Source organism: Epinephelus fuscoguttatus, linkage group LG3 (genome assembly GCF_011397635.1).
Source record: "Epinephelus fuscoguttatus linkage group LG3, E.fuscoguttatus.final_Chr_v1".
Lineage (NCBI taxonomy): Eukaryota > Metazoa > Chordata > Actinopteri > Perciformes > Serranidae > Epinephelus > Epinephelus fuscoguttatus.
Genome location: NC_064754.1, coordinates 34,324,880 through 34,337,727, shown reverse-complemented (window position 1 = coordinate 34,337,727; position 12,848 = coordinate 34,324,880). Strand labels below are relative to the sequence as shown.

The following is a 12,848-nucleotide window of genomic DNA, read 5'->3' as shown; positions in this document are numbered from 1 at the left end:
GCAACCCCAGCCAAACCCTGCAGCCCCTCTCTGGTCGCCCCTCTCAGTGTGTGTGTGTGTCAGTGTGAAAAGCAAAGCCCACCAAACTGCACACAACCCACAGCTTAAAGTGACAGGCCTGGCCCTATAACGCAGACTTTAAACATTCATTTAGGAGCACGAGTTTCTGGTTGTGCCGAAGATTTATGTCTTACTTTTCTACTTTTATGAGCCGGGTGATCTTGCAAGCAGACTGCTCGAACTTCAAAGTGGGTTTGATGGATGTTTTAAGGAATATTTCATCAGTGGCGATGCTTTCAACTTCTTTTAAGTTGCTGCTAAAGTAGTTCAGCCACAAATCAAGCCTCTCTAATCTCCACTCTGCTGTCAGTGGCTGTGTTTTTTATCCTTTGCTTGATTTCTGTGGATGTTTTTTGGAAAACATTTGAAAACCCAGTTTACGTGTGTATGATCTGTGCGTGTTTTTTGTACGTGGGTGAGTAGAAGTGCTTGATTTCTTTTTTTTTTTTGTTGTGTGTGAAAGACGAGCTGCAAACCCTGGAAGCCTGTTATCTCCTCACAGACAGTCGCTATATTCTCCTGCTCTTTAACATGACTGTATATGTTAATGTAGGTCTGATGTTTTCCTCCTCCAGCAGCTGTTCTCCCATTGGCCTGGCTACAGCCGTGGAAGGTGTGGTCTGGATGAGCGATGCTTCCTTTGTTAAACCGTGCACTTTAATATTGAATAGTAAACAGTTAAGAAGCTGCAGCCGCATGTGCTCGATATAAATGTCATGAATTTGCTTTATATTTATCAGAAAAGTCTACTTAATCAAGGGATTTCCATTTTTTTCCCTCATCCCCACCTGTGGCAGGAATTGAAGATGTGTCCAGACAACTCAAAGGGATTCAATGGAAGCTGCGACCGTATCAAACTCGGAAACTTGGATTGAACTCCGACTGAAGTTCAGGTAGAGAGAGGACCGCTGATCGAACAGTTTTAAGCATCGACACTTGGTTTGGTGAGAGGAAAAAACGCGAGACGCGTGCGCTTTCCTCTGACCATGATCATGGGCACCATGCGCTCCTCGCCGTGTGCGTAAGCTGCTGTGGAGGATTCACACATTATGAGACGCCATGGCATGGTGTGACCGAGGGGTTCAGACTCTGCTGGCCATCGCGGGGGCCTTCGCCGCCTTTAGTCTTATGACCATCGCCATCGGCACCGACTACTGGCTTTACTCCCGGGCTTACATCTGTAACGCCACTAACGCCACCACGGACGAGTCCCAGATGCAAACCAAGAAAGTCAAAGGCGACCTGACGCACTCCGGGCTGTGGAGGATCTGCTGTATCGAAGGTAAGTTAATAAGTTAGTGACTAGTTATTACGCAAACTTTTTTGTTACTTTTTCTGTTGTGCTCATCACAGCCGAGCATTGTGTCCAAAGATGAGCCCCCTGATCTCCTGATCGTTTTACGGTGGGAAGGGGACAATATAGTCAGTGTGATTGATCATATAGTCAGTACATCTTCTGTCTGTGATCCAGACGAATTCTCCAACTGGGAACTCCCAATGAAAATATCTGTAACACTGTTCTTTTGTGAAAAAAAAAAAGTACACGGGCATTCCCAACAAATGATTTCCTGTTTGTTTTGTGTGACGACGCACCAAAACTGGAGATGTGCCAAGGAGTGCATCATCACCAACAGTCATTTCTATTGTTGAGTGCGCTGAATGTGCACAAAGGGTACGTTGGAATGATATTAAATAGGAAAAACTGGAGGGAAAGTGCTGCTTGTTGCGCGCAAAGGCGGTGTTGCGCGCGCGTAATGCTACGTTTGCGTCAGTTTCCCTCGTAAATGATTTAGTTTGTCACTGAAAAAGAGCACTCAGTAGACAGATGACGGCAAAGAGCCAGAACTAATGTTTTTTTATGTTTTACATTTTGTTACAAGCAAGAAATGTCTCCAAATCGCCCAGGAATAATTTAAGGACTCGTCCTAATTTTCTCATTAACTCAGGACGGTTGCTTGGCAACTACTTACATAAAATTGCTTAGACTGATGAAATAATTTTCAGCTACAGAATTCAGCAAGAAACTGACTTCAGAAAATCCTGTCAACATTTTCTCAGCTGTTGCTCTGCGTATCCATGATCCCCCAACACACACACACACACACACAGGAGTTTGGGGCTGGGCTCCCTGCGCTGGTCTTACATCTAGTTGTTGTTTGGACACGAGTGCTTGAGTGAGGAGAATGAGATCAATGAGATCAGTCAGTCGATCCGTGAAAGTAGTCACCACCAGTGACGTCTTCCATCAGCCTCCCCTGTTGTGGCGCTGTCCACTGCTGCTGGTGCTGAAACCTCAACTCTGAATGATTGTGTTCCTTTTAACTAACAGACCAACTAAATAACGAGGCTTAATACATAGAATAAGTCTTACATTTGAGAGAAAACCTCAGATGCATGGGGATAATCATGACACACTAAAAGGCAGAAATAGTTAGTTGCTGACTTGTGAAATATTCTCGTTGTAAACACCATGACAGAAGGCAGAATTTTGCCTACAGGTGGTTCTTTTATGGCCTCTCATTCATGCTTTGTAGCCAAGCAGATGTTCCAGCAATGTGCTGAGCACTGTGATTGCAGTATGGACTATAATCACATCACAACACTGAAAATAAGCACATCACAGAATATAATACCGTACTTACAATCATTATAGTTTTTATGAGATTTGTCACATATTCACCATTCCCTAACTGATCACAAGAAAACACTTGAGTAAAAGTAAAGGAAATTTGTTTAATCCCAAAACCATGTGGTGTTTAGATTTGTGGTTTTCAACCGCTTTGTGTCAAGCCCCCCTTAGTTGATACACATTAAGACACTGAGCCTCATTTGATAAGATTTTGCTTCAGGCACTCCCATCTGAAAGGATTTTGGTTGTTAGATATGATTAAGACCAGTTAGTTGTCAACTACAGTGGAGGAGTTAACCGTGGAGGAGGTGAAACCTTATGATCAGAATACTCTTATGGCTCTTACACTGGACTCACCTCTATAATGAATTCAATTGTGAGAATAAACTATACTGCATTTTTTTTGGCATCCGCCCAGAACTCCATAAAGGGAGAGAAAACCACTGGTTTAGATGAACTCATGACAAGGAAGCTTGCATCTCCTATGTTCTTCCTTGTGACCAGAAGGCAGCGTCTCTCAGACATTGCAGTGGGTGGGGGGGTCCAAGTGAAGAGGCAATACTTGCCCAGAGGTTTGTCTCATATGCAGATGAATGCAGTCCCACACCACGCACTTTTGCTCTGCACTGTTGCTACTCTTACTGGAGTTTGATACATATAAAAATGCATGACTATTTATGGATTTCCTGTAAAGTTAATCAAAAGACACGTTCCCTTCTCCCCCGCTTCCAACCCTTGAGAGTACCTTCAGCAGAAGTGAAGCAGAGTGTTTGCTGTTCTTAAGCATCTGTCATCTTTTCCACCATATTCGCTTTCCCTGCATAAATTGCTGGATGTGTGTTACACACAGCGGAGAGTGAAAGTAACACTTCTTCTCTTGCTGTGTCTCTGTCACACATCACATCAGCACTATTGCCACACAGCTGTGAAATTCAATTTAACTGGCTTCTGGCGGCACACCTGTAATCTACAAGTGATGCTAGCTGAACCCAAAAGACTTTATAAGATTTTGGTGAAATTAAAATGATAATGACATCCAGTGACTCGTACACCAAAGATCTTAGTGACTTCCCAGCATATAAGCAGTTGGGATACACCCTCTAAGTTTGAGTCTCTCTTTGGCTAAATACATAGTTGAAATGTCAACCTATTATGTGTTTCCTTTTTTTCTATCACATTCATAATGTTACAGTGTCAGATGTTTATATTAAATGTGACCAGAGTTTTAAATAATGAGGTAAATATAATTTCTGTGAGCAAAAACCTTTTTCAATTTTGGCTATAAGGTGACATCAGATGGTAACATTATTTGGTCATCTGCTCCATGCGTACTACGCTGCTACATGTAGCTACATGCTAACATCAGGAAAACATGTAAACCTGGTCGCAGATGTTGTGGACTTCCTCCAGATTTTGGATCATATTCCTGCGGGAACATGCAATTTTTTCACAGCAGAAAATGCTATACTCCATTACAGTCATGCCCCTGCTGCAGCATGGATGCATAAAGAGACCTGGATACAGCGCTGGGGGCGGGGCCTTGTTCATTTCTATGAAAGTTGCTCAGTGGCACAATAAGCCAAAAAAAGGTCATTTCAGATATGATATTACCCAGATCTTCCACATCATGGGGCCCACAGAGCAGCCACACAAGAAACTTAGAACAGCTGAGCATCTAACTTCTGGTTTAGCCTTCCACTGACTTGAATGGGGACAAAATGATTCAATCGTGTGGCTCTCTAGACTCAAGAAATGGTATTGGACTGCATGGATCAAATCCTGACGGTGAAAAGAGTCATTTCATGGGGGTTGTGACACACAGATGTCTCTTTTGCAATGTTAGTCTATAGGAAAAAGTTTCTTTGGGCCCCATGGCATGTTGTAATTCCATGTTTGGCCACCATATAAATTTGGCTTCAAAGCACAGAGCTGTTCTGTAGGGCTTGGGCTGCAATGATTGTGCAGAGACTCTGAGATACGGAAGTCCAAAATGCTGACCAATCTAGGCTGTTTTGCGAGACAGGCTTAAAGAGATGTGCTAAAACGAAGGCCTTGAGAAGGAGGTTGAATGCAGGCGTTCCAGCACCGACAGTATAAATAACAGTAAAGCATGTAAACATGTTCTAGCAGAAACTCAAAGCTCAAGTATGAACCTGAAGATGAGCATCATCGGTCCATTTTATGAGAAAAGACTAAATAGGGGTCATAGCTTTAATTGTCCGCTCATTTAACTGTCCACTTGAGATATAATCTTTTCCAGGAACAAAGAACAAGATGGAATCCAACCACTTATATCAGGTCAGATGAGCAGCATAAATAATGTGAAAGCCCAGGGACACGTCGGCTAACCTTGTAGAAGAAATTACGCTTGTCGCTCTTATGTGCCAAACAGACGCCTGTATGAGTGTTGTGTCGTGTAGAACAAGGAGGAGGTTCGCTGAAGGTGAGCAATGATGGCAAATGAGCTTTAAAAGGAAACAAAGTGAAGACTTGTTCCACGGCCATTCATGCTGAAACATGACAAGAGCTCTCACTTAAGCCGTCACCCCTGATAGCTGAACATGCCAGAGTGGCACTAAAACATATGATGTGTTTCAAACAGACATTTGGTCTGACTTCAAATGGGTAAATCCTGCTGATTTGCTGTGAGCCAACATCTCACCAAGTTTTATTTTTCATAATGTGATTGTTGTTTGAGATTCTCAGTGTCGTAAAGGCTGCTTTCTGGTTCCGTGGCTTTGTTAGTGTGTGTGCGTTTCTGTGGAGCACTGGAGTATGTGTGTGTTAGTCTGGTGAATGCATTAGTAAGATGTCAAAGGCGTCCTCTGAGAAGCGGAGCTAGAAATGTGATTCTGGGTTGCCGGGGGGAGGTTGCCATGGTGAAGCTATGCTGAGTAATAAAAGATGGGCTCGGGTCTCTCAGACAGATGGGCTCTGGGGAGATACCTCCCCTACTGAGCTCACTCTCTTTCTCTCTCTCCTTTCTCTATCTCTCTCAGCGTCATTCCTCTGATTATTAACTCCCTGGACTTCTCCATGTTTTATTCATTAATACAATTATTTTACTTTGACATCTTCACTTCTGGTTTGATCGTACAAAATAAAACTCTTTTTTAAAAAAATGTCTTTATCCTGTTATCTTTTACCGTACACCTGTGACTGCTTTTTCCCCAAGACCTTTGGGATGACACAATCAAGAGAAAACATCCAATTACAGTCAAACACTGATCTTATAGATATAAAATACATGCAAGATACACTCTCACACACAGCATGATAATTATATAACACAATGATTGCTTCTGCCATCGATCCAAAGAATGTGCTTGGTACATAAAAGATCAAAAGGAAGCTGAGAAGGAGTCGAAGAGGAAAACATTTTAGAACACAGGAGGGAGAGAAGGTAATTGAGACATGATAGTGGTGAGTGTTGTAAAAAGAGACAAGATGAGGGTTTAAAGAGACTGAAAGAGTGAGGTTGAGAGAATTGGTGGAGATAGACTCTTTGAGTCTGGGCTGTTGAGGATGTTTCATCACTTTATCTCTTGCTTTTCATTCTCTCTCTTTCCCAGCAGTCTCAGACATTAACCATGGAGATGTAGCAGACAAATGTGACACTGAAATTTTTATGCTGATGGCTGGGATGAAATCATGCCGCAATGTTAAGTAAGAAACATATTGAAAGGTGCCTCGTATAAACAGCTACTGTTTTGTTTACATGTAGCGTTCCTCATCAGATCACATCATGTGCTCCCTCACAGCCTAACAGACATGGAGAATGCATTCCTAGCTCGTAAATGATTTCCAACGCAGAATTTGTAACTGATCTGGATGAGCTGTCTACCACAAAATGCCATGTAGCCCAAGGCCATGCTAACTAGATGCACAAAGCCACTCAGGCATACAAAGACTCAGCCAGCGACTGCAGCTAACAAGCTAACGTCCACATGGATTTTGATGTTATAGCCACAACACAGCTCGCCACAAGCCAAACAGTGCACGCCCCCTCAAAAATCCCATCACTGTAAGGCTATTCACTGGTATTCACAACCGCCCATGTTAGTGAGGCTGAATGTTAATGTTACATACAGTACAGTGGCTTTCAAGGGACTCTGGGGAGTAGTCTCACATAAGCCCTGTTTCCACCAGGCAGTACACTACGGTTCAGTTTGTGCTTTTTTCCCCCCATTTCCACTGTAAAAGTTGTGGATGGTACCAATGGAACTGTTCTGTACCGGCCCCATTTTTGGTCTCCCCTCTGTTGGGGTACCTAGCACACAGATCTGGCACTAAAAGGTGGAGCTGTGAACACTGCAGTCTGTTCACTGGTCAATAGCAAATGGTCACTCTGCTCAGGGCTGAGTTGTGGCTGGTTTTATGTAACCTCTGTTCACACATCAGTAAACTATAACTATAAAATGAAGAGGAAAAAAAAACTTCATTCACTGGGCCGACTGTCGGCAACTTTTAAGGTGGAACGTTTACTTGTAATATTACTCAGTGCATGGTTTGATGACATGAATCAATCAGGACACCTTAAATTTTAGTTAGAAATTTCAGAGTTGTGGCTGGTTTTGAGGCTCATGTACTGTAACCACTGTTCATACCATGGAGAGGTTTATTAGTAAACTGTAACTATAAAATGAAAGGACGTTTTGCTGCCTCTCACAGCAGCTGTGGTCTAAGAAATTTTTTTTACTGGGTCGACTGCCAGCAACTTTTAAGGTGGAACGTTTACTTGTAATGCTACTCAATGCATGAGTTGATGACGTGAATCCATCAACAAACTTAAATTTTAATGTGACAACTTTGACCATTACTTTAGTTTTTATTGTCTCTTTTGTATGACATACACTTTTAGTAATGAGTGAATCTTCAAGCCTTTAAAAATTAATAATTTCGACCGGATTATGTGAACTGCATATATCCCAATCCTCATTTGGAGGAGGAGAAAAAAAAGCATCGTGGAGCATCGTTCCTCTGGCCTACAGCAATACTAAACCCCTGAGCTTGCCTTAGAAGGACTAAATGCACAAACCCACTCTTTTTAAATATCCCATCAAGAGGGACTCTCACTGCAGCCTGTTTTATGTGCTTCTGAAAATGCTGGCGTACAACCCCGTTCTTTGGACAATAAACGAGGTGCACACTAATGGAGGACGAAATGCAGTGAGTGCTGGACGGAGCAGTGAGTGACCTAGGGCCTGGATACCATGTCTGAAGGGTTAGTTTTGGTTTCAAAGGTACCATACCTAAAGTGTTTGATGGAAACCGGGCTACAGCCAGACTTGTCTCGTAATGTGCCAGCACTGGAGAAAGGTCTCACTGAACCCATTGTAATTCTGCACTTAGGGGGAAAAAATGTTTTGGGTTGTTTATATTTTTTTAAACCAATCATAATCGTCTTGGGCGGCGCTAAGCCCAGGATGCAGCGATGGTGCTCTGCCAAAATCAGGAGGGAACTTGGTTTGGTGGCCCTGGTATTAAAACGGCTACAAAAGAAAACGTTGCATAAACCATTAAAAGACATTTTAACATGTGAGCTTCTAGCTTCAGGTTGAGGTTGTTGTTTCATGCATAGTGCTAAAATGAAGTGTGGAGATACGCCTGGCTATGTTTATTTCACACAGTGACAGGGATTTTGAAAAACATGCAGGAAACGTCTGAGAGAGGCAGCCACTGACAGGCTTATACCCACAGTCTACATCCTGTAACCTAGACTCCATGTAGACTCCATGTTTATATTCAGTGTTAACGCATTGTGTGTTTCTTTAAAGGCTGATATATTTGCTGAATGCATTTCCTTCCTCATGAAAAATAGCAGAGTGGAATTTGTTTTGTTTTATTTTACATTTTGTATTGTTTACATCGAGTTTTGCCAGCTTGCAGTCTTCTTCTCCCTCCTGTTTGCTGGCACATGTTTCTTGACACTTCACTGCAGCCTATTTTCAAACAGAGGTATTGTGTGAAGTCCCTGGCAGGTGTGTGTCACATCACCCACATGCTTGTACGTGTGCACAAGATCCAAACAAAAGGTGACCTGCTTATATCAAAATTGCTCCATATTCTTTGCAGTGGTCAAAAACTTCACAGGGTACCTTTACATCAGGCACATCTGCTGAATAGATGTTTTCTTATAGTGAGCAGGTTGATCCAGATTCTGTTCTCTTGGTGAGAAGAGAAACGTTTTAATATTGTGCCTACTGAAGGATCTTGACCTTATCTTAACATCCAAATTATGAAACTGCAACATGAAGGATTGAGAATTGTCTGTTGTTGTCTTGTCGGTGGTGTAGTGGTTAGCATTGTCGCCTCACAGCAAGAGGGTCCTGGTTCAAACCCAGGCTGGGGGGTTCGAACCCTGGGTGGGGGAGCCCTTCTTACAGAGTTTGCATGTACTTGGTTCAGCTTGGGTTTTCTCTGGGTACTCCGGCTTCCTCCCACAATCCAAAGACATGCAGGTTAGGTCAGCTGGTGACTCTAAATTGCCCGTAGATGTGAATGGCTGTTTGTCTCTATGTGTCAGCCCTGTGATAGTCTGGCAGCCTGTCCAAGGTGTACCCTGCCTCTCGCCCGATGTCAGCTGGGATAGGCTCCAGCCCCCCCACAACCCTCAACAGGATGAATGAATGATTGACAGAATAACAGAGTTCATACTGCTGGTTCACATTTTATTGGGTGTCTGAGAGAATCCAAGCTGTGTTCAGTCTAGTTTTTGGACGTGTTATCGGTTTCGCACAGATGATGCATGTCAACATCCACAGGTGTGTTATACATGTCAGGTGTAGCTCCAGTGCAACTAACACAGTGGCGAAGGCAGAAATGACAGGATCCGGCGGCAGAATCAGACATCGGACTTTTAATTCAAAGTCTAACCTTTCAATATTCATAATGCGCCAATGTTTTATTCTCTTAAAAGTGGAGGGAAGATTTTCTTGGTGAAGAGACTGGGTCTTTGAATAGAAGGTGCCTGAGGGCTTGATAACTTCAGAACCTCAGATCCACAGCAGCCCGTCCTCGCATGCTTTCTGACATGGTTGGAGGTGAAAACAAGACAGTTCAGGACTTGTTTCGATATTCTTTACCAAAAAGAGACTCTATAACTCGTTTGTCTCATAGACATTATGTTCCCTCTTTCTTAACTGGAGAATCTGGTGCCCTGCTCTATTATTAAGGCACAATATTTTTCCTGTAACTGTTGTCATTTTGTCTCTGCACAGGTTGTTATCATTGTTATCACCATCAGTCACATTAACACTCTGTGTGCTTTTGGCTCCTCTGCAGGTATCAACAAAGGAAGCTGTTTTCGGATCAATCATTTTCCAGAGGATAACGACTACGATACAGACAGCTCAGAGTACATCTTACGTAAGTCGCTGCAACCTCTTCATCTTCAAACACTTAAACCCTTAATCCTCTGTCTCTTTTCTTGGAGTGGTGATGGAGTTATCACAAGGGTACTTAATGTGTCATGACATCTCTATCCCTCCCCCATAAAAGCCTGATGTCATGACAGTAATTGGAGCGATGGAGATGATGAAGTGTGTTGTGTGCTGATGAGTAATTGGTCTAAAACATGACTTTACTCACGTAAGATCTCACGTCTGTCCAAAGTAGTTTGATGAGGACTCACACTGGTCTCGCAGTTCAATCCACCTATCCATATTGCTTGAGGTTTCAGATCAGCTTCACTCTGCATATCACATTCTAGTTTGCCCTATGCCCCAAAGCAACTGATTCCGTCTTACAACGTCTTACAACACCCTGTTGTCTAAAATGATGAATTTCATTACGCTCATGGACTCACTTGGTTAGTGTCACAGAAAGGCAGGGACGTCTACTAATCAGGCTTTAGTGTCTGTGGAAGTATTCATGTGACAAACCTGAGGCAGTTTTTCCTTGTCTTTCACTCACTTTATTGCTACACTTATGGCAGAGTTACTGCATGCATCAACCAGGAGTGCCATATTTTGTTATTTTTAGGATAACTTAAAGGGACAGCTCATCCCGAAATCAAAAATACATGTTTCCTCTTATCTGTTGTGCTATTTATCAATCTAGATTGTTTTAGTGTGATTGGCAAAGATATTGGCCTTCTCTCAATGGCACTCAGCTTGTGATGCTCAAAGCCGCCAAAATAAATAGATTAAAAGATAACCCAAAGACTTTGTTGTGAGCAGTTTTACGTGGGCACTATTTTCTTTTTACTGAACTACACTCGCCGACCGTATCGCCTTGCAGAGGAGAGCAAACATCTACTCATGGACGAGAGGCTCACGCTTGTGACACTGTGAGATTTAAACATTATTTCCATTCTCCTCAGCTGAGCAGTAATGTTAGCTAACTCAGTGGTGCTATGAGCTAGCAGAAGATGCACGCTTCTTTTTGCGCAGTGGTACGGTTTGCAGGTGTAGTTTTGTAGAAAGAAAATAGTTCCTACATGAAACTGCCAACGACAAGGTCTGTGGATTATATTGAGATTAACTCTGAGCACAAGTTTCACCTAGTTACATCATATTCGACAGAAGGCAGACATCTCTACGGCCAAAACCTCCAACACTCTGCGGCTCACACCTAGATTGATTACATATAAAAGCCCTACAGGTAAAAGGGAAAATGTCTATCTGTTGTTTGCCTCCATAGGGTTTAAGGGATCAGAAAACCCAAATTTACTATATTCTATGTTTTATAGTGTTAGTGTGAGAATTCTTCTGCTAGACACATATGACATTTGTATTACATGTGTGCAGCCTTCTTGTAAACAACAGAAGTTCAGTTTACATTCATGTTACTCACCAAACTCCTTTTTTGTCTTCTTGATCTTTAAGAAATGTGCTGAATGCATCCTTCCACACAGGACATATGCAGAGTTGATGTTTTAAGTATTTTGGATCCCTCATTGTTTACATCTGTGGATGTTGACTAGCAGCTTTCTTCTTCCCTGTCTTTCCTGCTCACATTGCTGCATATGTTGACATGTTACAGCCACCTGTTGATCAATGAATGTACAAGAATGTGTATCACATCCAGGTAGGCAAAATGAGGACCCACAAGAAAAGGTCAAACACTCCACAGGGAACCTTCAATATGATTAAACTGATCTAATCAATGATTTTGTATTAACAATGGATGAAATGACTATGTGTAATGTAAAAGCCATTTCTCTTAGTGTTGAACCCACACAGAGTTATCACCAGACACTGCGGTTCAACTCAGCTCTACTCAGCATTTTAGTGTCTTTAAGGTCATTGTTTTGGTTTTTACAACCTGCAGCTTTACTGTTTTGGTTCCGTTTCAATGCTCTCATCAACCTTTTAATTCAATTTCAATACAATTTCAATTTTATTTATAAACCCCAATATCATAAATCACAATTTGCCTCACAGGGCTTTACAGCATATGACATCCCTCTGTCCTTAGGACCCTCTCAGCCGATAAGGAAAAACTCCCCCAAAAAACCCTTTAACAGGGAAAAAAAAAAACGGTAGAAACCTCAGGAAGAGCAACTGAGGAGGGATCCCTCTTCCAGGACGGACAGACGTGCAATAGATGTCGTACAGAACAGATCAACATAATAAATTAACAGTAATCCGTATGACACAATGAGACAGCGAGAGAGAGAGAGAGAGAGAGAGAGAGAGAGAGAGAGAGCAGGACAGACGGTAATGACAGTAGCTTACAACAACATTAATGAAAGTAATAATATTATAGTTATAGTTCTGGCTACTGTGGTACAATATGTTGAAAGTATAGTACAGGCCAAAAGTTTGGACACACCTTCTCATTCAATGCATTTTCTTTATTTTCATGACTATTTACATTGTAGATTCTCACTGAAGGCATCAAAACTATGAATGAACACATGTGGAGTTATGTACTTAACAAAAAACGGTGAAATAACTGAAAACATGTTTTATATTCTAGTTTCTTCAAAATAGCCACCCTTTGCTCTGATTACTGCTTTGCACACTCTTGGCATTCTCTCCATGAGCTTCAAGAGGTAGTCACCTGAAATGGTTTCCACTTCACAGGTGTGCCTTATCAGGGTTAATTAGTGGAATTTCTTGCTTTATCAATGGGGTTGGGACCATCAGTTGTGTTGTGCAGAAGTCAGGTTAATACACAGCCGACAGCCCTATTGGACAACTGTTAAAATTCA

The 12,848-nt window shown here is 42.2% G+C and overlaps 1 protein-coding gene and 1 long non-coding RNA gene across 2 annotated transcripts in view; one reads left to right on the top strand and one right to left on the bottom strand.

The window, feature by feature from the left end:
* The first annotated feature begins 736 nt into the window (after positions 1-736).
* The window catches only part of LOC125886278 (voltage-dependent calcium channel gamma-4 subunit-like), a 22,027-nt gene continuing 9,915 nt past the window's right edge, over positions 737-12,848 (top strand). The window contains exons 1-2 of the mRNA XM_049572347.1: positions 737-1,342; positions 9,974-10,057. Coding sequence (XP_049428304.1) covers positions 1,120-1,342; positions 9,974-10,057 — 307 coding nt within the window. The 5' untranslated portion in view covers positions 737-1,119. The remainder of the gene's footprint in view (positions 1,343-9,973; positions 10,058-12,848) is intronic.
* The window catches only part of LOC125886279 (uncharacterized), a 22,214-nt gene continuing 18,887 nt past the window's right edge, over positions 9,522-12,848 (bottom strand). The window contains exons 2-3 of the long non-coding RNA XR_007449019.1: positions 11,486-11,678; positions 9,522-9,717 (exon numbers count right to left, since the gene is read on the bottom strand). This is a non-coding gene — a long non-coding RNA (uncharacterized LOC125886279). The remainder of the gene's footprint in view (positions 9,718-11,485; positions 11,679-12,848) is intronic.